General features: G+C 47.7%; 1 protein-coding gene across 3 annotated transcripts in view; it reads right to left on the reverse strand.

Moving 5' to 3' along the window:
* Positions 1-1,487: 1,487 nt before the first annotated feature.
* The window catches only part of aspg (asparaginase homolog (S. cerevisiae)), a 157,703-nt gene continuing 132,343 nt past the window's right edge, over positions 1,488-26,847 (reverse strand). Inside the window, exons 14-17 of one of the 3 annotated variants that reach the window (XR_011938109.1) lie at positions 22,825-22,924; positions 22,538-22,603; positions 10,985-11,062; positions 1,488-1,929 (exon numbers count right to left, since the gene is read on the reverse strand). Coding sequence is in view for 2 of the 3 variants with exons in the window: in XM_072489910.1 (XP_072346011.1) it covers positions 1,924-1,929; positions 22,538-22,603; positions 22,825-22,924 (172 nt within the window). In the remaining variant the exon portion in view is untranslated. The remainder of the gene's footprint in view (positions 1,930-10,984; positions 11,063-22,537; positions 22,604-22,824; positions 22,925-26,847) is intronic. The other 2 variants (XM_072489910.1, XM_072489922.1) reach the window with 2 other exon arrangements.

The raw sequence follows: 26,847 nt of genomic DNA on the forward strand, positions 1-26,847 counted from the left end.
GAGTAGTGAGAGGCCGAAATGAGATCCTACACCATCTAAACCCGAGACAATATAGTACATAGGGGAAATGCAGATCAACTTTTGGCATCTACCAGAGACAGTACCAGCAGAGTCCAAATCAAGCTGTGCCAAGAGATGGCCTGGACCTTCCCAAGAGCCTGGCACTAACCAAACCATTTGGGGTAAGCAGTACCTCAGTTGACAACCAGAGACCGAGTCGACCGCAGAATACTACATTGACTCCAGTTAAGATGACCAGATGATGTCCAAAAAAGACACTAGAAGTTGCAGCCTGAGGTTCACCCACAACCACAGAGAGCGACGACCTCCGAAGGTTTGATGTATCGACTTGTTGTTGATTGTTCATGTTGCTAATTGATTGTTAATGTATACTGCTTGTGTTAAGGACCCTCGATTTAAAGGTGAAGGAAATTAGTGTATTCATGGTATTTCTATTGTTTCCTCACTCACAGCCACTTTAACAGGGGCACTTTGTGACCAATCGATGATGGCATTGACCGTTTGTGTGGGAAAATAGGCAGTGTAACATAGCAGCTTCTCATAAAGCTTTCTTTGTTTGAACCTCTTGAGGTCTGCAGACTTAATTTTAAAACCACCACAGATGGGGAGGCCCCTGGAAGATTCAGCGTTCCATTTCCTTACCCCTTTTCCTATCTCTGCTGTCCAATTAGTATGAGGGCAATTGAAATGTTCCATGATTATTGGTATTGCTTTTTAACCAAATCCTTCAATTGTCTGCTAATTTTTCCTCCATCTCCCTTCCACTATTAGGTGCTCTCTCGGCTACACCTATTAGTGAGTGAGCCTTTATTATCTCCATCTACATGGATTCTCCGATCCCGCGGCCAAGTTCTGATCCCGCGAGCCACTCCGGCGTCAACGGGTCTCCAGGCCCTGGTATTCACCTCTTCCCAGGGGGCTAGTACGGCACAGGAGTGGTGTCCGCTGCTCCAGCCGATGCGAGTTCGCGCATGTGCGTGGGTCCCCGCGCCGCCCAGCGCAGAGGAACATAGGCCCACCTGCCGATCGGTAGGCCCCGATCGCGGGCCAGGCCACTGTGAGGGCCACCCCACCAGGCCGGCCCCTGCAGCTGTAATGTTTAATTCCTAGTCCTGATTTTTCTGTAGCCACGGTTTGGATTTTCTGCTCCTCTGCTGGTGTGTTTGAAGGCAGAGGGGGCATGCAAAATCCAGCGGTCAGCCTGCCCATCACCTATTCTCCTGTCCCTTGCCCCACCACAATTATACCAGCAGTGGGGATGGCATTTGAGGTCCTGGAGCTGCCCAAGGCAAGTTGCAAAGAGACAATTAATTTTACCCTGTGAGCATTACTGTGTCAGCTTTCCTTCCACCTCTGCTATCAGCTGAACACAAATCTAGCAGGGCATTGCTGAACTGGTACAGATCCACTCACCACGGGTCATTCCAGTTATGACTAAAAAAGAATCACCGCATCACAGGCTCAACTTGATGAGACAATTGTATATTGCAATTTATTTTCCATTGCTACATGGGGGGGGGGGGGGGGGGGGGAGAAATGTTGACAGGTTGCAAAATAAACGTAAATCACATTGTAGAGAGAAACATTCTAAACCTGTTTTTTTTTTTGTCCCAATGCAGTATCCATTATTCCACATGTCCTGGTCCAATCGAGGGCAGACAGTGACTTCAAAGTAGAACCTTGGCATTTTCTGATGCAGACCATCCTTCTGTGCTACTGGTGTAAATTGTTCAGTTTCGGTAACTTTACAAATATAATTGATTTTAATGCAACAGAAACCGGAGACTTAACATGGAGTTTTTTTTCTTTAAAAGAGATTTTGTAAGAGGATGAAGAATATCAGTTAACATTATTGACTTTTGATTGTGCAGTCAGTCCAGAATGTAAACTTGATGATGGAACCTAGAGCTGAAAAACAGAATCAGATTCAGCAAAATGCCACAATCTTGCGGTTACAACATTTCAATAAAAACCAAGTGAAAAATAATAAGCTGCTGCAAATCTTCAGTTACGATAATTAATGGCACAAAATTTGCTTCTCTCCAGGCAGCTTGGGCAGCACTGCTCAACCCAAATCTCTGCTGCGCAAAGTGCTACTTCCATCTTCTACAGTAGTCACAATCCTAGACACCTCGCATTAAGGCCAGCGAGACCTTCAGAATGTATCGCAAATGCAATCAATCCACTTGCAACATTTAGCAGATCAGATAATAGGTCTGGTACTGGAGTGCTGCTTGGGGAGCACAAGAGTGCAGTTTGATAAGATAGGGGATTTAAAAAGGTTAATTGCTATTGAAAGACTAGTCTTTTCTTTAAGTTAGTAATTAACTAATAAATACTCCAAATCGAGAGAAGTTGCGTTTTACCTCAGCCTTCAAAGTTGGTATCCAAGCTCTGAGAGCAGCTGCAGTTAGTTAGTAATTTGTTGGCTTTGTCTACAGTGGAGTGCTTCTTTGGGTGCATGGTGTGCAAAATGGAAATTTGGGTGAGTGAGTGGAAGGAAGTGCTCATTTATTTTACCCCACCTTTTTCAGCTTCCAGTAGTTGCCACTTCAGTACAGGGAAAGAAACGGATTGGTGAATAACTGGCAGGTTTTTCTACCTATTCTGCAATAAACAAATTTTGAGGTTGCTTACGGCAGGCCAACTCAGCCCAGCAGAATGTACATCCTGTGGAATGTGGGAAGTCATATATATTAGACAAACACATCTGCAGGAACTGTCACTAGCTGGAGACTCTTGAGCGCCATGTTTCAGAATCTGAGTAGCAGCTAGAGTCACTCTGGTGCATCAGGGAGGCAGAGAACTGAGGTTTGCAAATTGAAGGATGTGGTCACACTACAGGTTAGGAGTGTACAGGCAGAGGGGGAATGGCTGACCGTCAGGCAGTCTAAGAGAACCAGGCAGATAGTGCAGGAGTTCCCAGAGCCAATCTTGCTTGCTAATCCATTTTTTATTTTGGATCTGCTGAGGGCGATGGTCCCTCCGGAAGAGTGCAGCCAGAGACAGGTCCATAGCACTACGCTGGCTCAGCTGCACAAGAATGAAATGAAATGAAAATCATTTATTGTCACAAGTAGGCTTCAAATGAAGTTACTGTGAAAAGCCCCAAGAAGGGAGGAAGAAGAGTGGAAGAGGCACAGCGGTAAGGGACTCAATAGTTAGGGGATCAGATACATGTTTCTGCAGCAGTAAACGGGACTCCAAAATGTTTTGCCTTCCTGGTGCCAGGGTCAAGGATGTCACAGAGCAGTTTCAGGACATCTTTCTCGGGGAGGGTGAACAGCCAGAGGTTGTGGCCTACATTGGTACCAACGATATCGGTAGAAAAAGGGATGAGGTCCTGCAGGCTGAGTTTAGGGAGTTAAGGAAGAGATTAGTGAGCGAGACCTTAAAGGTAGTAATCTCGCGATTATTCCCAAGGCCATTGCTAGTGAGTATAGAAATTGGAGAATACACCAGGTCAATGTGTGGTTGGAGAGATGGTGCAGGAGGGAGGGCTTCACAATTCTGGGACATTGGGACCTGTACAAGCTGGAAGGTCTACAATTGAACCGGACCAGGACAAATGCCCTTGCAAGAAGGTTTCCGAGTGTTGTTTAGGAGTGTTTAAACTAGATTGGCAAAGGAAAGGGGAACCTGAGGGTAGATTCAGATAGGACAAATACAGGGCAGGGAGCAGGAGACAGAAAATTAGCGAGTGCCTCTGAAAGACAGGAGAAGGACAGGTTAAAACATGTACAGCACAGGAATTTGCAAGTGTTGAAACATATTAATTTAAATACAATGATTGTAGCAAATAAAGCCAATGAGTTGAGAGTACCTATAGACACATGGCAGCATGATATAATCGCTATAACAGGAACTTGGCTTAAAGAGGGGCAAAAATGGCAGCACAATATCCCTTGATATAGGGTTTACAGACAGGACAGAGTAGGGTTGATATAGTAAATAAATCATCAAATGAGGCTGTATGAGTTGAGCTCAGAAATAAAAAAAGGGGGAGCCACACTACTGGGATTGTACTAGGCCTCCAAGTAGTATGAGGGAGATAGAAGAGCAAATAAGTAGGCAATTTCCGAGAGCAAAAAAAATATGGCAGTAATAGTGGGGGACTTCAACTGTGCTAATATCGAATGGCATACAAATAGTGTGAGGAACACCAGAGGACAAAAGTCTTGAACTGCATTCAAGAGAACCTTTTGGCCAGCACATAATAAGCCCAACAAGAGGGAATGCAATTCTAGACTTAGTCTTAGGAAATGAAGCTGGGCAAGTGGATGAAGTTGCAGGGGGTGACCACTTTGGAGATAGGGATCAACATGTGATTTGATTTAGCATAATTATGGAAACGGATAAAGATAGCACAGGAGTAAGAGTTCTAAATTGGGGGGAAACACATTTTACAAAGCTGAGAGGTGATCTGGCATAATTGGACTGAATACAGCGACTGGAATGGAAACAGTGACAGACCACTGGGAGGCATTCAAAAGCAAGATTCTAAGGGAACAGTGTAGATATGTCCCCACAAAAAAATGGGTGGTGCTACCAAATAGCCCCTTGGTTATCTAGAAGCATACAAGGTGATAAAGAAGAAAAAGGCTATGACAGTCACAAAAAAAATACATTAGAAAGCCGAAAGATGTATCGGAAATACAGGGTGAAGTAGGAAAGGAAGTCAGGAAAGCCAGGAGAGGATATGAAAAAATATTGGCAGGTAAAATCAAGAAAAACCCAAGATATCAGTACATTGAGAACAAGAGGATAACTAAGGGAATTGGAGGCCCTATCAGGGATGTACAAGGTAAATTGTGCATTGACACAGAAGATGTGGGCAGGATTCTTAATGAGCACTTTGTCTCCGTCTTCACAAAAGAAAGGGATTATGCAGATATTCTAGTTAATGAGGGACTGTGAAATATTAGATGCAAGAAGCATAATGAGAGAGGAAGGACTGAAGAGACTGACATCCATGAAGATAGATAAATCACCAGGCTCGGATGGAAGCCAGGGAGGAAATAGCAAATGTTCTGACAATCATTTTTTAAATCCTCAGTAGATACAGGCGAGGTACCAGAGGATTGGAAATCTGCGAAAGTTGTATCATTATTTAAAAAGGATTGAATATAGAAAAAAGTATAGAATGCAAAAGCAGGAATGCAATGTTAACCCTAACCCTAACCCAAATAATTATGGCTGGTCAGATTTTGGTGTTGGGAAAATGATTAGAATCAATTCTGAGAGGCAGGATAAAGTGTTACTTAGAAAAGCAAGGATTAATCATGAATAGTCAGCATAGTTTTGTGAAGAACAATTTATGCCGTACAAGTAGTGCCGTTCTAATTTAACTGATTTTTGAGGAAGTAACAAGGAGGATTGATGAGGGTAGTGCAGTGGATGTTATCTACTTGGATTTCAGCAAGACATTTGACAAGGCCCCACATGGCATGAGTCAGAAAAGTAAAAACTCATGGGATAAAGAGAAATGTGGCAAGTTGGATCCTAAATTGGGTAAGTAAAAGGAAACAACGGGTAATAATTGACATACTTTTGCGAATGCAAAGTGGTTTCCAGTAGTGTCCCACAGGGTTCAGTGTTGGGTGCTTTGCTGTTTATGGTATATATTAATGATTTGGACTTAAATGTGGGAGGCATGGTTGGGAAATCTGTGGATAACACAAAAATCGGTTGTGTAGCTAACAGTGAGGAGGATAACTGTAACTCCAGAATGGCATCAATGGTTTGGCTGAATGAGCGAAAAAGTGGCAAATGTAAATAAACCCAGAGGAATGTGGGATAATACATTTTGGGAGGACAAATAAAGCAAGGGAATACACAATGAACAAGAGGATATTGAGAGGGGTAGAGGAAGTGAGAAACCTTGGAATGCATGTCCATAGGTCCCTGGAGTTGGCAGGGCAGGTAGATAAGGTGGTTAAAGAAGGTATCTGGAACGTTTTCCTTTATTGGATGAGGTATAAAATACAAAAGCAGGAATGCAATGTTGGAACTGTTTAAATGCTGATTAGACCACAACTGACGTTTTGCATATACTTCTAATAATAATCTTTATCAATGTCACAAGTAGGCTTACATTAACACGGCAATGAAATTACTGTGAAAAGCCCCTAGTCGCCACACTGCGGCGTCTGTTCGGACACATTGAGAGAATTCAGAATGTCCAATTCACCTAACAGCACGTCTTTCAGGATTTGTGGGAGGAAACTGGAGCGCCCGGAGGAAACTCACGCAGACATGGGGAGAATGTGCAGACTCCGCACAGTGACCCAAGCCGGGAATCAAACCTGGGACCTTAGTACTGTGAAGCAACAGTGCTAACCACTGTGCTACCGTGCCACGCACTGGTTGCCACATTACAGGAAGGACAGAGCGGGCAAGATCTTCCAGCTCTTCATGCCAGTGGGATCTTCTGATCCAACTAACCGCCCACCTCCACTGTGGGTTTCCCAGCTGCATGGGGTGGAATCAACGGAAATCCTATTAAAAGCAGCAGGTCCAGAAGATCCTGCTGCCAGCCAAGGTTGGGATGCCTCCCGTTGCCAAGAGACACACCGCAGGGAGGCCAGAAAATCCACCCAATTATTCTGGAGAGAATGCAGAGGAGATTTACAAGAATGCTGCCAGCACTCAAAGCGGAAGAAAGATTGGGTTGGCTGGAGTTGTTTTCCTTAGAATAGAGGAGATTGAAGGGTGACTTGATTGAGGTGTACAAAATTACGAGGAGCTTAGACAGTAAAGACTTGTTTCTCCTAGCAAAGAGATCAATTACCAGGAGGAACAAATTTAAGGTGATTTGTAAAAAGATTAGAGGGGCTCGTAGGAAATATTTTTTCACCCAGTCTGGAATTTACTGCTTGGATTGGTGATCGAGACAGATACCCTCAACTCATTCAAAGGTACCTGGAAGGCTCCAGACTGGGTGCTGGAAGGTGGGAATAGAATGGGTGGCTAGGTTTTTCAGCTGGTACAGACCTGACGGGCTGAATCGTCTCTTTCTGTGCTATAGCTTTTTTTGTGGTTCTATGGATGCATTTAAGTTATCAAGTACCAGGCCCGAGGTTTTCTCAAATCCTTTCCATGAAAGACAGCTTCTGGCGTCAATAACTTGGATTCATTTTTCTGGGGGAATTTAGTGCCAATGTGTAACTGTTCATTAAAGTGAGCCTTTCCTTCAGCAAGGTTACTATGCAATGAGATTATGCAAGTTATTGAAAAAATCTAGTTCATGGTTCATGCTAATATTTGAGAGGTAATATTTAGTTCTGGGAAGATTCAAAGTTGTAAAGATCAGGTGATTAAAATGCTGGGTTTTAGAGACTGCAAGAAGCGTAGTTTAAAAAATAGCCACTCAAAAGATTATCCATATTAGTGTAATAAAATCAGAAAAGACAAAGCTATATAAAAAAAACAGCAAGTGGGCTTACTTAGCCGGAGAGCTGGAGACAAGATGTTTGCAATCTTTGTAACAAGGACAGTCCAGAGAGATGTGTTTTGTTTTGGGAGTTAAGAGCTAAATTGGTTTAAAAGCATTTCCTGAATGGAGACTTAATCTCTGGTTGGATTCCGAGAAGAAACAGAAGCTTAAAGATTGCCTAGTTTGAAATTAGTGAAATAATCTGCAATGGTCTTTCATAACATCTTGTGCCAAAGAAAGCAACAAGCAGATTAGACTGGAAGTATTAGAAAGTAACCAAAACAAGTTACTGAAGCATCCACAGTCAAGAGATGATAAATGTAAGATTTAGGTGGGATTCTTCGTTCCCTGACACCGATTTTGTAATCGCCGATCGGGTGGAGAATCACTTTTTAAGTGGTGGTGCCTGTTTTTGCTTGCTCCGCCCCCTCCAAAACGGTGTCATCGAGGAGCGCGTCGCACGCTGTTGGGACGGCCTCTAGATGTTATCTGAAGGACCTCCCCCGATGCTCCGCCCCGATGGGCAGAGGTCCCGACTGCACGGGGGACGTGTGGTCTCAGCACTCGGGAACCCAGTGTGATGGCTGCGGACTGTGTCTAGCGCCGCCACAGTCGGGTGGGTGTCATGCTGCTGGCCATGGGTGCTTTGGTGAGGGCTGGGGGGGTACTAATGGGGGATGGGGAGGGTGTCCAGGGGGGGCACTGTCTGACAGGTCGGGTCCACGCATGGCCGGCGCCATGTTGTACGGTGCGACCGCCGCAGGTCGTCGCCGCGTGCATGCGCGGCCATGGACCCGGCAATTCTCCGGCCGTTTATTTCGTGAAAGCCATGCGTTTTACGTGGCGAGGCTGCTAGCCCCATACCAGTCGGAGGATCGGTGCTGGGGCACCACTTTGACGTAAAACGGCACGGATCCTCAGGATCAGTAAATCGGAGAATTCAGCCCCTTGTATATGAGAATAGCTGGAACGGAGGAAACGTCGCCAGAGGACTGTTGCATACTTATGGGAGGTCCTCACAGAAGTAAATCATTTCAAGATATATAAAATACAAGAGAATTATTGCAGGAAGTAAGTAGTAAACCTAAGGGGTTATACTCTATTTACATATAAGTTATATTGTTCACTTAATTGTAATTATTGTGCTCAATTTGTTCCATAAATAAAAAGGTTTGTGTTCATTTTTTAAAAATGAAATTTTGTGGCGTAGTTCTATTCGTTAAAACAAGGTGTTGGGATTTCTCTTTAAATGTTCATAGTTGTAATTTTTGATTAAGATTAAATTATCCTGCAATTACTCAATGGTTCTGCCCAATCCCTGCCTAAAATCCAGTGAGAATCTTGCACAGCCAATAGGGCTAGGCGTGGACTCCATATACAGGGTCGCCAACAATTCTAGGGGCACCTGATCAACTTTGTGAGTGAGAAAATCTCCTCCAATTTCTAACAAAGCCAATGATGCAAAGGGTGGTTGAGGAGGGTGGTGCAGAGCAAAAGGGTTGGAACTCTATCAATAGAGTGCTGCCTCTCCAGGTTTAAAAAATAAAATGAGGTGCATCGGGACTCCAGATGGGGACAAGTAAGCCGTATACAGGAGAATCCAGCTAATGATCACGAAGAATAGATACTTTGAAAAATAACACTGAATTTAGTCCTTCACATACCAGGCCCAAAAGGGAGCTCCTTATGGTCTAAAAAATGGCAAGGTTAAGGATACCTTGCTCGACATTTTGCAGTCAGTAGCAAAGCGCCACTGATCTTGAAAAAAGTTGCTCCCCAGAATGTATCATTCTCTAGTTATAGATTCCACCTTTCCCAACATTAATGTGAATCTGGTGCCCAAGTCAGAGGAATCTTGAGGCATCAACAGCAAAATCATCAAGCAAGTTAAACACCCATCACATGGAAGAATTTTCAGATGGCAAATCAGCATGTAGAAAGCACTGATTAACAGCGCCGCTCGCGATAGCGCTGGGGAAATACTCAGGGAGTCCGGTAATAATAGCTTCATTGAGAATTTGGAGGCAGTTTCGCCAACACTTCGAGTTGGGAGCAGTGTCAAGGAAAATGCCGATTCGGGGGAACCACAGATTTGAGCCAGGGAAGTGGGATGGAAATTTTCGTAAATGGGAGAAGAAGGGGATTAAGACTCTAAAAGATTTGTTTCTTAGGGGTTGGTTTGCAGGACTGAAGGAGCTGGAAGCGAAGTATGGGCTGGAGCGGGGGGATGTGTTTAGATACATGCAGGTTCGAGATTTTGCCAGAAAGGAGATACAGAGCTTCCTGGTGGAACCGGCCTCCACATTGCTGGAGGAGGTGCTGACGACAGGGGGACTGGAGAAGGGGGTAATGTCAGTGGTTTTCGGAGCTATTTTGGAAGAGGAGAAGGCACCACTGGAAGGGATCAAAGCAAAGTGGGAGGATGAGTTGAGAGGTTATGGAGGCGGGGTTCTGGTGTGAGGTGCTCCGAAGAGTAAATGCCTCCACCTCATGCACGAGGTTGGGGCTGATACAGCTGAAGGTGGTATACAGAGCACACTTCACGAGGGCGAGGATGAGCCGATTCTTTGAAAGAGTGGAAGATGTGTGTGAACGCTAATCACGTTCATATGTTTTGGTCCTGTCCAAAGCTAGAGAAATACTGAAAGAAGGTTTTTAGGGTAATTTCCAAGTTGGTGCACGTGAAACTGGACCCGGGTCCCCAGGAGGCCATATTCGGGGTGTCGGACCAGCCAGGGTTGGAAACAGATGCGGAGGCAGATTCGCCTCGTTGATCGCCCGAAGGCGGATCCTGTTGGGATTGAGAGCAGCCTCTCCACCCTGTGCCCTGGTGTGGCGGGGGGACCTGTTGGAATTCTTGACTCTTGAGAAGGTTAAGTTTGAACTGAGGGGAAGGACAGAGGGGTTCTACAATTCATGGGCATTATTCATTATGCACTTTCAAGAACTGGATAACATCGAACATTAGTTGGGGGGGGGGGGGGGGGGGGTTGGGGGAAGGGGGGCTGTCTGTGTTAATGGTGACTATGGGTAATTCCTGATTCCTTTTTGTCATTTGTTTATGTAAACATGCGGGCTAATGTTTGGGGTTTGGTGGGAGGATGGGATCGTTGTTATTGTTATGGGGATTGACATATCTGTTGCTGGTTATTGTTTATTGTTGGTGGGTGTAAATGTGGGAGAAAATGTGAAAAAGGAGAATAAAAATATTTTTAAAAAAAGAAAGCACTGATTAACCTTCACTTTGTAATCATTTTAGAACGCAAAACAAAGATTTGGATATACCCATGAGCGGAATGTAGAAGCTGAAATGCCAAACCAACTTTAGGAAACAAAATCTACAAGTTTAAAAAAAAAAAATCATAATGCATTCCACAAATGGATAAGTGTTTTTTTCAGGGTCAGTGAGATTTTTCAGCAGTAAAGATCTGATTGTATCTCTTTTAACAAGACAACATTTTTATCAAGCTTATTTTGCAGCGAGACAGAGTGTAAAAGATGACACCAATTGATTTATAAGATTTTCACCTGTGTTGATTCCGAGAGCGTATCCTGTGGAAGAGCAAGGATCTACCAAGAGCAACTTCTGGATTTCCATGTTTAACTCTGGATGTGCAAATATCATAAGTTGCTGTCAGTTTTCCATCCTTGATAACTCCAAAAGCCAGGCTACTGAATGTTATAGCATAGAGATAGGCTATCTAAATTTGTGCTCGTGTCAACATTTTCCCCAAGGGCCACCCAAATTAATTCCAATTTCCTGCTTGCTCCTCTATGGACTTTAAATCTTCTCTCCCAAGCAACAATCTAATTTGATTTTCAAATAATTTACAATCAATATTCTAGTCCTGTAGAAGAGAATGTCACATTACAACTACTGTAAAAAAATTTCAACCCTCCCTGTCAATTTTGGAATATTCTTAAATTTACAAACATAGAAATTAAGAGGTGTAGCTTCTGATTATTTATTTGATCAATACAAACAATCCATCACTCTTCATAAATCTTCATCATTTGAAGACCTTGATTAGGTCACTCCTTAATCTTTATGGGTTCTCATGGGAAAAAAGCTTTACATTTCCCAGGGGAAGAATTTTACGCTCGCCCATCGTTGGGTTCTGAGGCTGCATATGGATGGAACGCTGTCCTGACCCAGACACAATTTCATGGTGGAGTGGGCAAGGCCTTTGACGGGAAGCCCACCCATGTCCCTATTAAGGTCTTTAAGTAGCAACATTCAGATTTGAGGCGCATCCCCCACCCAGAATCCGCTTCCCTCCTGCTCCCCCATGGCATCTCCTCCTCTCCTGCTGCCAGGACTCCTGGGGCGTGATTCTCCGTTCTGCGTCTAAGAGTTGGACAATGTGAAGGTGAGAAAGGGGTGGAAATTGGAAGCAAAACTGTTACATTTTGACATTCCAACTCAGTCGGTGCGATTCTCCAAACAAATTTCCAAGTGTTGTAGTGAGCGGGAATTAGACCATAAGGCCATAAGACATAGGAGCGGAAGTAAGGCCATTCGCCCCATCGAGTCCACTCCACCATTCAATCATGGCTGATTTCAACTCCATTTACCCGCTCTCTCTCCATAGCCCTTAATTCCTCGAGAAATCAAGAATTTATCAACTTCTGTCTTAAAGACACTCAACGTCCCGGCCTCCACCGCCCTCTGTGGCAATGAATTCCACAGACCCACCACTCTCTGGCTGAAGAAATTTCTCCTCATCTCTGTTCTAAAGTGACTCCCTTTTATTCTAAGGCTGTGCCCCCGGGTCCTAGTCTCCCCTGCTAATGGAAACAACTTCCCTACGTCCACCCTATCTAAGCCATTCATTATCTTGTAAGTTTCTATTAGATCTCCCCTCAACCTCCTAAACTCCAATGAATATAATCCCAGGATCCTCAGACGTTCATCATATGTTAGGCCTACCATTCCTGGGATCATCCGTGTGAATCTCCGCTGGACCCGCTCCAGTGCCAGTATATCCTTCCTGAGGTGTGGGGCCCAAAATTGCTCACAGTATTCTAAATGGGGCCTAACTAATGCTTTATAAAGCTTCAGAAGTACATCCCTGCTTTTATATTCCAAGCCTCTTGAGATGAATGACAACATTGCATTTGCTATCTTAATTACGGACTCAACCTGCAAGTTTACCTTTAGAGAATCCTGGACTAGGACTCCCAAGTCCCTTTGCATTTCAGCATTATGAATTTTGTCACCGTTTAGAAAATAGTCCACGCCTCTATTCTTTTTTCCAAAGTGCAAGACCTCGCACTTGCCCACGTTGAATTTCATCAGCCATTTCTTGGACCACTCTCCTAAACTGTCTAAATCTTTCTGCAGCCTCCCCACCTCCTCCATACTACCTGCCCCTCCACCTATCTTTGTATCATCGGCAAACTTAGCCAGAATGCCCTCAGTCCCGTCATCTAGATCGTTAATATATAAAGAGAACAGCTGTGGCCCCAACACTGAACCCTGCGGGACACCACTCGTCACCGGTTGCCATTCCGAAAAAGAACCTTTTATCCCAACTCTCTGCCTTCTGTCTGACAGCCAATCGTCAATCCATTGGCTCTCCTTGGTCTAACCTATTTGTTATCTCTCCAAAGAACTCTAACAGGTTTGTCAGGCACAACCTCCCCTTACTAAATCCATGCTGACTTGTCCTAATCCGACCCTGCATTTCCAAGAATTTAGAAATCTCATCCTTAACAATGGATTCTAGAATCTTGCCAACAACCGAGGTTAGGCTAATTGGCCTATAATTTTCCATCTTTTTCCTTGTTCCCTTCTTGAACAGGGGGGTTACAACAGCGATTTTCCAATCCTCTGGGACTTTCCCTGACTCCAGTGACTTTTGAAAGATCATAACTAACGCCTCCACTATTTCTTCAGCTATCTCCTTTAGAACTCTAGGATGTAGCCCATCTGGGCCCGGAGATTTATCAATTTTTAGACCTCTTAGTTTCTCTAGCACTTTCTCCTTTGTGATGGCTACCATATTCAACTCTGCCCCCTGACTCTCCGGAATTGTTGGGATATTACTCATGTCTTCTACTGTGAAGACTGACGCAAAGTACTTATTCAGTTCCTCAGCTATTTCCTTGTCTCCCATCACAAAATTACCAGCGTCATTTTGGAGCGGCCCAATGTCAACTTTTGCCTCCCGTTTGTTTTTAATGTATTTAAAGAAACTTTTACTATCATTCCTAATGTTACTGGCTAGCCTACCTTCAAATTTGATCCTCTCTTTCCTTATCTCTTTCTTTGTTATCCTCTGTTTGTTTTTGTAGCCTTCCCAATCTTCTGACTTCCCACTACTCTTTGCCACATTATAGGCTTTCTCTTTTGCTTTGATGCATTCCCTAACTTCCTTTGTCAGCCATGGCTGCCTAATCCCCCCTCTGATAACCTTTCTTTTCTTTGGGATGAACCTCTGTACTGTGTCCTCAATTACTCCCAGAAACTCCTGCCATTGCTGTTCTACTGACTTTCCCACTAGGCTCTGCTCCCAGTCGATTTTCGTCAGTTCCTCCCTCATGCCCCTGTAGTTACCTTTATTTAACTGTAACACCTTTACATCTGTTTCTACCTTCTTTCTTTCAAATTGGAGATTGAATTCGACCATATTATGATCACTGCCTCCTAAGTGCTCCCTTACTTTAAGATCTTTAATCAAGTCTGGCTCATTACATAACACTAAGTCCAGAATGGCCTGTCCCCTCGTGGGCTCCATCACAAGCTGTTCCAAAAAGCCCTCCTGTAAACATTCAATGAATTCCCTTTCCTTGGGTCCACTGGCAGTATTATTTACCCAGTCCACCTGCATATTGAAGTCCCCCATGATCACTGTGACCTTGCCTTTCTGACATGCACTTTCTATTACCATGGGTTTCCTGGCGCTCGGCCCAGTGAAACCGGAAACACAATTAAATGTTAATTGGTCCACTCAAGGAAGCCTCACGGGCTTCTCTCCGCCAATAATGGCTCGCCATTCGATTCCACGGGACCGCACTTGCCAGCCCCCCCGCTAACAAGGTCAAGCAGCACTTAAACTGCATTTGCTCAGCCAGCTCGCAATAATGGCACCGAGGAGACCGACCTGAAGCTTCGGGGACGCCGGCCTGGGAGGCTCCTGGATGTGGAGGAGATCAGGAAGGATGTCCTGTTCCCCCGGGGGTCCCGGAGGGTTAGCCACAAAGCAGCCAGTGCTGCCTGGGATGAGGTGGCGGCAGCAGTCAGCTCGGGCAGTGTGACCAGGAGGACTGGCAGGCAGGGCAGGAAGGTCAACTGAGTAGATCCGCCCCCCCCCCCCCCCCCCCCAACTCTTCAAGTGACCCCCAGCCCTCCCTCCCCCTTCCCACCAACCCCTCCTTCACTCCGCCTCTCCCACCACTGAACCACACATGTGGCTAACGATGCCCTGTGTCTCCTCAGGAAAAGCTCTCCCACAATCGGCAGGAGAGGGCCCAGGCTGGCGGAGGGGTGCCAGACTCGAGAGGTGAGAGGAGCGGGCCCTGGAGACGATTGGTGTGGCCGAGGACAGGGCGGTCACCAATGCAGATGCTGGTGTACATCTGGTGGAGGCAGGAATCCCCAGGATAGACAGCAGTCGGAGAACTACTGAATCCCAGGACCCAGCTGGGTCCCAGCCTGGTGCTGAGGCTCTGGGTTACCCAGAGCTGATGGAGACAATAGGGAGCTGCCGGACATTCAGAGGGAGATATCAGTGTCACTCCAGCTGATCCATAGCCGCTTGAAGGAGTCCCTGAGGCTACGGGAGATGGTGCTGGCAATGAGTTGCACCGAGGCCAACACTGCTAGGGTGGCGACCACAGTGGAGAGTCCAGTGCACAAGGTCGGCCCCATGGGTGAAGGTGTTCAAGGCGACGTGCAGTTGGTGACGGCCATGGCTGAGGATCTCGGCAGAATGTCTGACTCGCTGGGGGACGTCACCCAGTTTCAGGCTAACCTTGATGAGGTTCTGCGGGACATGACCCATGCCCAGATGGTCATGGCCTAGGCACTGCAGTGATTGTCCCAGTTGCAGGTGGGCATGGCTGAGGTACTGCAGAGCATGTCCCAGTCACTACAGAGCATTACAGAGGGCGTCAACACCATGGTGCGGACCATGGGGAACTGCCAGAGCTGGCAGAGTCAGATGATGCTGGGGCAGCTGGGGGTCGAGCCCCTCCGTCCCAAGGTGAGCCCCAGGGCCCTATGGCACCGATTGGGAGGAAGGGGCGCTGGGTGCCAAGCCGTATTGTCCCATGGAGTGGCGAAGGTAGCCATCAGCTCTCCAGAGTTCCACCCCTCTGATGATATAATGATAATCTGACCTCATGATAATTTTTATTATTGTCACAAGTAAGCTTACATGAACACTGCAATGAAGTTACTGTGAAAAGCCCCTGGTTGCTACACTAAGGCACCTGTTTGGGTACACTGAGGGAGAATTCAGAATGTCCAATTCACCTAACAAGCACATCTTTCGGGACTTGTGGGAGGAAACTGGAGCACCTGGAGCAAACCCACGCAGACACGGGGAGAATATGCAGACTCCACACAGGCAGTGGCCCAAGCTGGGAATCGAACCTGGGACACTGGCGCTGTGAAGTAACAGTACTAACCACTGTGCTACCGTGCTGCCAATGAAGTCACATCTCACAGGCAGCACAAGGGACAGGGCAGCACGGCTGTACATGTGTCACCAAGTGAGCCAGTGCCCTCCGGTCCCAGAGGACGCCCACCAGGGGCATCAAGGGCCACGGGATGAGGTAAACAGCTGGCTGCCTCCCCCTCAGATGTGCATCCTGGGGAAACACCAAGACGTAGTGGTAGAGCTGGGAGGGCTAGGCACGTTGAGTATCACTGAGGGCACTGGGATAGGGGGGAGCTGGTAGGTAGGGGGTGAGGTTGGGGGCTGGCACTATCGGGATGGGGTATTGTACAGCACATTAAACAACCTTTTGCACAACCATTATGCCGCCTCAGTCACTTTCTTCCGCAATGCGGGCTGACCACTGGACCTTTGCCCATCTCTCCAGACATTCCCCCGTGGCACTCACCCAGACCTGTGTCCCACCCCCTGGGTGCTGCATGTATGGTGTTGCCCCCCGCAGTGTTCAGGCACAGTGTCCAAGCATCAAGTGCGATTGGAATGCGAGGCAATGACTCCCACATGCTACATGGCCCACCCACCCACGGGGATCCACTTGGGTTGTGTCAAGTGCTCACTTATCCACGATTGCCAATTCCCTATTTGCAATAGCCTTCAGCCGCGCAGCCAGAGTACTCAGCAGTCGGTGGGGCAGACGGGGCAGTGTCAAGTGTTTCCCCCGGAATGGGGTTGGGATGGTGCCCCGAGCGATTGCCCCCCCCAGTGCCTCCCCGCCCCACCCTCCCATGGCGGGCCACCCCTGCGTAGGGTCCATAACCCCCCTCCATTGGGCACTAGGGTGGCAAGCCCAGTACACCCGCGCTCTTTGCCTGTGAGCAAAGATGGCTACTTACCTCCTCGGCTTCCCACAGAAGCTCTTCTGCCAGGTTCACGTTTTACAAAAGGAGTATCAATCGGCACCAGCGTGACCACTTGCTGAGGAGGCCGAAGAATGACGGGAGGCCGTTGGATATGGGGGTCATTCTTGTTAATTGTATGAAAATGGGGCTTAAGTGATGATAATTGTTTCTCGTCCTGCGGGCCGATTGCATCGCAAACTGTTTGGTGCCTGGCACGGACCTCGTTTTTGGCCTCTGTCACTATTCATCGGCCTCGTTACGCTTGAGCGCGAATGTAATGAGGCTGGAAGGTCGCACCCAGTATATTTCACTTAGAACTGGTTTTCAGGCGCAGCACGGTGGCATAGTGCGTTAGCCCTACTGCCTCACGGTGCTGAGGTCCCAGGTTCGATCCCAGCTCTCGTTCACTGTCTGTGTGGAGATTGTTCATTATCCCCGTGTTTGCGTGGGTTTCGCCCCCACAACCCAGAAGATGTGCAGGTTAGGTGGACTGGCCACGCTAAATTGCCCCTTAATTGGAAAAAATTTGGTACTCGAAGTTAAAAAATAAAATAACTGGTTTTCATAAAGGTTGGATTTCTAGAGGCAAAATGTTTTTGTCTGATCTTAAACTAGTGCAGAGTTCCATGTTCTGTGATGTTTTACTGTACTAGCGTCAAGTACTCGTTGCATCTGCTAGCACAGGTTTATTGCAGGCTTAAGGGAAAGCTATCCAAAACCAAACTAGTTTTATGAAGTTATGCAATGAATTTAAAGTTTTCTACAGACCATTAAAACTTGTGAAAAGACCTTAATCGTCTAATGGACTGATTTCTAGGCCCTTTCAATGAGAGGTGTATTAAAACCTACTGCAGCCCCCAAATCTGACATCTAATATCTTGCATAGCTCCTGCTACGGATTTAGTCATTTCCTTTTGCAGCGGGAGGTTAGAAATTATGGATTTTCATTATTTCAACCGGAGAGGAATTTTGAGGACTGCCAACAAAGGATTCTCCGGCCCCGCCTGCCTGACGACTGGATATTCCTGCCTGAGGTCAACGGACCTTCCCATGGTCCTTGGCGATCCCACACCCGTCCTTGGCGATCTTGCGGCGGGCGTGGCCGAAGAATCCAGCCCAGAGAATACACTTCAAATAAACAAGTGCATTACTGGATTAAACTTTAAACAGTAAAATAAGATGATACAGAGAAATAACTTGGTAAAGGTATCTTTCAGATCACAGTAAAAAGGAGAATGTGAAGGATAATGGTGAATAAATAAGGAAAGAAAAACTACCAAAAGGCTTGACCAAAGCAATGAAGAGAAACAGAAAGCAAAGGACAATATTTAAAATATATATTAATTAAATCTGATATTTGGAGAATTATTTTGGCATCTCTCCCACAACACTTGCACATGTTCTATTTTTCATAGTTTTTAAGATCCTCCCAAATGGCACTCAGTAACAAGCTGTTGAAAGTCATCTGCAGACACTTTAGTGTAGTTCATCAGTGATCTACCCATATCCTCCCGAAGATGTGGCCATGGGTTAGGGCCTTATTCAGGGAGAAATAAGGGGTGGGGTTCTCCGATAATGGGGCTAAGTGTTGACGCCGTCGTAAATACCAGAGCGTTTTACGATGGCGTCAACAGGCCCCAGAGTCCACCGATTCAGTGGCCCACAAGGGGCCAGCACGGATGCAATAAGAAGCGTGAGGGAGTGGCATGCGATCGACGTCCGATACGCGGGCCACGTCATTGACGCGACGTTGTGGCGCCTTAAAGAAATGCATTCCACCACACACAGCCGTCGGAGGGAAGATGATCGTCCGCCGTGCAGCGCCCAGGTTCCGTGATGATGGCGATTTGGACATGCTCCTCAACGCCGTGGAGCAGAGGAGGGGGGCGCTGGACCCCAGGCGCCACCGTTTGGAGTTTGTGGCGGGAGGTGGGCAAGGCCGCCAGCGCCATTGGGCCGTTAGCCAGGACAGGCGAGCAGTACCGTAAAAAGCTGCACGACCTACTCCCGGCAGCCAGGGTGAGTACCCAGCATTGTGCCCTTGACACCAACACCTCTCTTCCCCCCCCCCCCCTCTCCACACACACACATTGTGACACCGCACCCCTCCCACCCTCAGGGGATGGTACAATCCCCGCCCTAACCCACATGGCTTCACCCACCCATGCCAGCCGCATTGGGCGGGTGCCCTGTGCACCTATGCCATTGTAGACCCAACCGCTGGGCTGCATGCGTCAGACCGCCTAACACTGTTGATGTTTGTGTGCCCTACCCGCCCCAGGAGAAGAACGCCCATAGCCGCAGGAAGCGGGAGAAAACCGGAGGGGGTGTACCTGTATTGCACCCTCTCACCATGCACGAGCAGAGGGCACTGGACCTCGCTGGCGGACCTGAGGATCGGGAGATTGCCGATGCCCAGATCGGAGGCGCGCCACCAAGTGAGACGCCCTGCCTGGCCACACACCCTCACTCCAGCCCCTCACCCCACCTCCTGTCTAACCATACATGCTGTCTTGCGTCTTACAGGACCAGCCGGCGGTGGTCCCGGCCCATCCGGCGCCCCCAGCCAGTGCCAGGGCTGGTGGTCCCCAGGGACGCAGGCACCGACGGGGAGGGTAGCCGTCACAACAGCCCTCCCCCGACACAGAGGACGGCCGCACAGAGGACGGCCGCACAGAGGACGGCCGCACAGAGGACGGCCGCACAGAGGACGGCCGCACAGAGGACGGCCGCACAGAGGACGGCAGCACAGAGGACGGCAGCACAGAGGACGGCAGCACAGAGGACGGCAGCACAGAGGACGGCAGCAGTCCGCCTCCACTTCTGCTGTACCGTCTGGGGAAACACCTAGATGTAGTCATAGGGCCCGTCAGGCCAGAAAGTTAGACACCTAGTAAGATGGCACGGGTGCAGGGCACAGCTTAGATATAGGGGGGAGGGCACATGTATATTACATTTGTAATTAAACACACTGTAACACCTATGAAAGCTGCCTTTGTGCTATGTCCGATGTGTGCAGGGGTGGGGCAGGAACGGACTGCCACTGAGTGAGGGGTGATGGAAAGGTGAGTCCCGGTGGGTGTGACATGCCCTCCTGGACGTCCACGCCACCCCACCCCCAGCAGAACGACAGTGCCATGTGATGCAGTGTCCAGCCCAGATACAGGGACCACCCAGGTGGAGGGTGTTACTGTGGCCATGAGTCAGACATTGCCTAACGATATGGAGCTCAGAGCTCATCCTCCATGCCATGGACCAGACCCGCTGTCACTAGCAACCGTGTGCGCCCAGCTTGTTGTGCCGCAGGTGGATGTGTAATGGAGGGGCGGTGTGCATGTGGGTGATGCGGTAGTGTGGGAGCTAAGGTTGGTCGGTGATGGGGGAGGAGAGTCTCATTGGTGTTGTGGGAGGTGATGGTGATGGGTGGCGCCATCATGTGGCAGATATGGGCCACGGTTTCCCGGCTCATCCAGTCTCCTCCTGCATGCCTGGTATGGGAGTTCCTGGAAGGACATGCGACGCTGGCACACACGAGGCCTCATTGGGCACCTCCGTGGCACTACCTCTCTTCTCACCCATCCACCCCCCCCCCCATCCTCATTGGCATCCTCGTCCTGTGGCTCCCCCTCGTCGTGGTCCTCCATCTCCTCCGCCTGTCGGGCAGGCGGCCATCCAGCCTGAGCGGCTGGCACCTGCCACACTGTGGCACGCTCCTGTGCTGCAGCCCCTGCCTCCTCTCTGTGATGACCCTGCTCCTGCTCCCACACGGCTTCATGCAGGGCAGCGGCCCCGCCATGGCGGCCAACATCGCTGGATGATGCCCAAACATTATGATCTGCATGGGGTGGCAGTAGACAAAGTTTCAACATGGCGCATAACCCCATCCACAACCAGGTGGTTGCGCCAGTTGGCAGCTCACAACCCTGTCACGCATGCCCCCCACCCTCGTCCCCTCGGTGCCGCGACTCCTGTCGTCCGTCCCTCCTGCCAGGGCCACCGTTTAATAGCACTGTCCTCACTGGGGGCCGCCGTGGGTGTGGCCCTGAATCTACCCGCTGGCTGGGTGGGGTGCCCCGTGAGGGGTCCGGCACCCGTCCAGACGGACAGGAGGCCTGCGCTCAACCAGCGCCTAGTGTGGGTGCCCATCAGCATGGCCTCCGTAATGGCGTCCATGCCGTTGGCGCCACCCTGTCATGGCAGGTGATTCCCAGCCGCCGCGACCGTTTTCACTCCCCCCCCCCTTCCCCGACACACACCCCGCCCCCCCCAACCCTGGATGGTCCCCCACAGCAGCCACGGCCGTACACTTTTCGCCTGCCCGAGGTCCTCCCACGCCGACCCTTATCTCCTCTGGACGCCTCGTCAGTCAACACATCTGGCTGACGATTTTTTAAATGTGTTTAGAACCAAGCCGTTGTGACCTCTGACCATGTCGTCGGGACTTCGGCCCATCCGGAGCGCAGCATCGTTTGGGGCCCGGAGAAACGCTCATCGGGCCACCTCCCGCGTTTCTCCAGGCCGTGCAGCGCCCGCCGCGATCGGGCGATTTTCGGGGGAGCGGAGATTCGCAAAACGGCATTGGAACGGCGTCGTGGGCCGTTTCGGCGTAAAGGACTATTCTCCGGCCATGCGCCGGCTCGGAGAATCCTGTCCAAGGTACCTGTACCTACAATCTGAAATACGCATTATATGGTGCACAGGTATAATTCAGCAGCCTGTTGGATCAGGTATAGGCATATGGGGCTAAATTAGGTGGGAAATAATGACGGGTTTGTTTTCATGTTATAAAACCACCTCCAGAGAAAAAAGACAATTCATGTGGGTGAACCCTTAAATTACATGGAGATGATTCCCGTGTGTGGGCAGTGAAAGATGAGAAAGAAAACCATGGCCTTCCAGCTTCAGGGAGGCACTCTGCTCCATTGCAAGATAAATGGCTAAGTGGCCACTTCTATGCCACTTTTTAGAAACTTTAATTAAAAACAGTAACACAGAAAAAGCAGCCAGTCCACACACTGGGTGTGGTTGGGGGCTAGGGTGCTGCTCTACAGGGTGGTCACTGGCCGTACCCCCAGCCAGGCAGGTACGGAGGGCCTATAGACCCGTTGATTTGCCTCCCACCCCCTGCTGTGTTGGGACACTGGAGTGGAAAAAAGCAGGTGATCTACTAAACTTACCTTTAACAAGGTTCTTGATGAGCCTAATTGTTTGCCTGCCCAATCCTGAGCAGAGGGGCAGTAAGTGGCTTTCCAGGCCCAAACCAACAATCCTGAAAATGGCCAGTGCCAGGATGGTGTCCTAATATCCAGGTGTTGACACACTGGTACCAGTCTTTTTGGGCCCCCTCCTACTCTGCCTCAATTTCCAGTTCAAGGGGAGTTGAAAATTTAGCCCATGCTGGATACACACTATAGAGCAAAGTGAAGAACAACATATTTATTGTTTTATAGCTGGAACCGAAAGGGGACAATTATCCAAAATGAGTGATTCAGGATTTCAGTTTATTTTAGAATTTCTGTGGGTATACTGCACGATCAGTGAATTCATGCAACTCTTACCAGCCTGTTTTGCTTGAGCGCTGATTGAAGGAATGCAACCACCTCTTCATTGCCATCAGCCAAAGCCTGGAGGCAAAGGCAGAAACATTCATACATCTTAGCTTCACCCAACAGAAAGATGTGATTCATATCAAGAAAGTGTCAAAAGCTATTTTAAAAACCAGCTAATGAGTATTTCAGCTAAGAATGTCAAAGTACCATGTGCGTCTCATTTGGGAGGAATGTAACCTGTAGGATTTTTAACTTTCCCGAGTTTCCCTCAAATACAATTCTAAATGTTTGCTTACAAATTCCAGAGGACTTTGTCCATCGTAGCTGCATTGGTCCAAGTCCAGGCCTGCAAGGTGCCAAGCATTCAGTCCTTCCACATCACCATTTGCAACCAGGCTGTGTACAACAAACAATATTTTATGTTCTTCTCACACAAATAGAATGACAAAAGTAGCAAAAATAGAAACAAATGTTGGGTTAGATTTGTTTTAAAAGCAACAACCTATCTTTAAATATTCTGTAAAACAACTAGTGTCATCATCTGTCAACTCATAACCTATCCAGCTTTAAGCACTGATCCACATAAAAGGTTTATTATAGAATTGGGCAGACCAGAATAACTATTTATTTTTCTAAAGAATTATTGATCCTGGGCATTTAAAAATCAGAAACACTGCCATTTTACAACAAAAGAATCCCTTCTCCTTCATTTCTCACTTCATATCCACATTCATTCAGGCTCGAGATTGTTCTGCTATCATGCATGTTTTCCCTGCTAAAAGGAGAGACAAGTGGTCTGCCTCCACAGTTCCCTGGCAACAGTCTTCAGTGACTCAATCACTACTTCTCATCCAACCACACGCTGATCCAAACATGGACAACAGCTGAAGTCAGGTCAAGTGAGAGTAACTTTTATTGGCATACGAGTATCATGGGACCGAATTTGGCATCAAGGAACCCTAACGAAACTGAGGGAATGGGAATCCGGGGGAAACCTCTCCACTGGTCAGAGTCACTCTACCCAAAGGAAGATTTGCATTTGTTTATTGTCACGTGTACCGAGGTACAGTGAAAAGTATTTTTCTGCGAGCAGCTCAAACAGATCATTTAGTACATGAAAATAAAATAAAAAGAAAATACATAAAAGGGCAACACAAGGTCCACAATGTAAATACATAACCGGCATCGGTGAAAAATGAAATGAAAATCGCTTATTGTCACAAGTAGGCTTCAAATGAAGTTACTGTGAAAAGCCCCTAGTCTCCACATTCCGACGCCTGTTCGGGGAGGCTGGTACGGGAATTGAACCCGCGTTGCTGGCCTTGTTCTGCTTCACAAGATAGCTGTTTAGCCCACTATACAGGAGTTTAGTATTAATCAGGTCAGTCCATAAGTGGGTCATTTAGGAGTCTAGTAGCAGTGGGGAAGAAGCTGTTTTTGAATCTGTTTGTGTGTGTTCTCAGACTTTTGTATCTCCTGCCCGATGGAAAAAGTTGGAAGAGTGAGTAAGCCGGGAGGGAGGGGTCTTTGATTATACTGCCCGCTTTCCCCAGGCAGTGGAAGGTGTAGATGGAATCAATGGATGGGAGGTAGGTTTGTGTGACGGACTGGGCTATGTTCAAAAGTCTCTGAAGTTTCTTGTGGTCTTGCGCCGAGCAGTTGCCATACCAGTCTGTGATGCAGCTAGATAGGATGCTTTCTATGGTGCATCTGTTAAAGTTGGTAAGAGTCAGTGTGGACATGCCGAATTTCCTTAGTTTTCTGAGGAAGCATAGCGCTGTTGTGCTTTCTTGGTGGTAGCTTTGACATGTGTGGACCAGGACAGATTTTTGGTGATGTGCACACCTAGGAATTTGAAGCCATAAACCATCTCCACCTCGGCCCAATTGATGCAGACAGAGGTGTGTACAGTACTTTGATTCCTGAAGTCAATGACCAGCTCTTTAGATTTGCTGGCATTGAGGGATAGATTGTTGTCGTTGCACCACTTCACTAGGTTCTCTATCTCCCTCCTGTATTCTGACCCGCCGTTATTCGAGATCCAACCCACTATGGTCGTGTCATCAGTAAACTTGTAGATGGAATTGGAACCAAAGTTTGCCATGCAGTCGTGAGTGTACAGAGAGTATAGAGAGCTAAGTACGCAGACTTGTGGGGCCCGGTTATTGAGAACTGTTGTGGAGGAGGTGTTGATGTTTATTCTTGCTGATTGTGGTTTGTGGGTCAAAAAGTCAGGATCCAGTTGCAGAGTAAGGAGCCAAGTCCTGGGTTTTGGAGCTTTGCTATGTGCTTGGCTGGGATCATGGTGTTGAAGGCGGAGCTGTAGTCAATAAATAGGAGTCTGATGTAGAAGTCCTTGTTGTTGATGCTCTAGGGATGAGTGTAAGGTCAGGGAGATGGCGTCTGCTGTGCACCGGTTGTGGCAGTATGCGAATATGGGACCAGCTCCAGGTTCCCAGGTTCAATTCCGGCCTCGGGTGACTGTGTGGAGTTTGCACTTTCTCCCAGTGTCTGCGTGGGTTTCCTCCGGGTGCTCCGGTTTTCTCCCACAGTCCAAAGATGTGCAGGTTAGGTGGATTGGCCAAGCTAAACTGCCCCTTAGTTAGGTCGGGTTACTGCGTTAGGGGAAGCCTGGGCTTAAGTAGTGTGCTCTTTCCAAGGGCCGGTGCAGACTCGATGGGCTGAATGGCCTCCTTCTGCACTGTAATTTCTATGATTCTATAACTCACAACTGCTCAGATACTTAATTTAGTCTGTGTCCAAATGCAGAAGGACCTGGGTGACATTCAGGCTTAGGCTGATAAATGGCAAAATTCAGGCCTGTCCTTTATCAGGCTCTCTCTCCCCATCTCCTGCTGTGATTATGAGATTGTTGAAGAGTTAAAATAAAGCTCTTTCTTGTTCCTTTTAATGAATTTGAATCTTCTTTCTCGCATTATTATATACCGGTGCTGTCAAAGAACTCATAAAAAGAAAGCTTTGAATGTTCTGTGAAACGGTCATTGATATACATCGATAATAGAAACAATCTCATGACTGATTTTCGATGGGAATGAGGAGGGGATGTGCACCTGGGTGGGGTGCTTTTTTGGGGGGTCGGTCTAAACTTGATGGACCGAATGGCTTCCTTCTGCATTGTAGGTATTCTATGATCCTACGAAGACGACAAAATACGTACCTGCTGCACTCCACATAATCAGAAATTGTTCTAAAAAACAACTTGATTAGCTACCTTCCTGCATGTTATATATATGGCTGTCCTTCGTGAGAGAGCCTGGACAAACAATGGGAATGCTCAAAGACCAGTTGACCATTACGTGACATCACGGTGTACTGGATTCTGCTCTCATGGAACATTGACATAAACTCACTTTCCAGCAGGAGGGAATGGGAAAGTAATCAGGAGTGGGAATCCTGTGTTGTTATCTCTTCCTGGTTCAAGCTATGAGGCTGACTGAATAGCCCCTAAAGCTACTTTAGCTCAACACAGCTCAGTCCAGAGATCTAACAAGACGCTTTCTGTATGCGTCAGTAACAAACCAAACACTGCATTTACCCATTAAGCCAATGACAGAAGTGCAAACAAATCAACTGAACAAGACAAATGTAGTTTGAATCATGGAACACAGCTGTTATCATAGGGATTGGGAGGTGGTGGCGTAGTGCTATTGCCACTGGGGGCTGCAGTTCGAATCCCACCATAGCAGCTGGTAGAATTTTAAGTAGGTTAATAAATCTGGAATTATAAAGCTAGTCATTAGTGATGGTGACCATGAGGTTATCAGGGATTGTTGTGAAAACCCATCGGGTTTACTGGTGCCCTTTGTGGAGGAGGGTCTGTCATCCTGTCTGGCCTGAGTGGCGTCCGTGTGGTTGAATCTTTTATTTAAAAAAATATATTTATTAAGAATTTTTAAACAAAATTTTCAACCGTACAAACAAACCCCCCCCCCCCAACACAAAGGAAAGAAAGTTCGCGTGCGTAGCAAGACATGAACTTGGCAAGTCAATATGATACAGAACTTTGAACATTGGATTCCTCCCGTACATTTCAGTTTTCCGGATCATTCATGTATTTTCTTGCTCAAATGCCCCCCAGAAAAAAAAACCTTCCCCCTCCCTCCCTCCCTCCTCCCCCGCCGCCCCCCCCCCCCCCCCCCCCCCCCCCAAAAGAAAGATATCCCCCCCCCCCGGGTTGCTGCTGCTGCTGTCCGACCTTCATCTAACGCTCCGCAGGATAGTCTGGGAACGGTTGCCACCGCCTGTAGAACCCCTGCGCAGACCCTCTCAAGGCAAACTTTATCCTCTCCAACTTGATA

The sequence above is a fragment of the Scyliorhinus torazame genome, chromosome 2 (assembly GCF_047496885.1).
Source record: "Scyliorhinus torazame isolate Kashiwa2021f chromosome 2, sScyTor2.1, whole genome shotgun sequence".
NCBI classification, from domain to species: domain Eukaryota; kingdom Metazoa; phylum Chordata; class Chondrichthyes; order Carcharhiniformes; family Scyliorhinidae; genus Scyliorhinus; species Scyliorhinus torazame.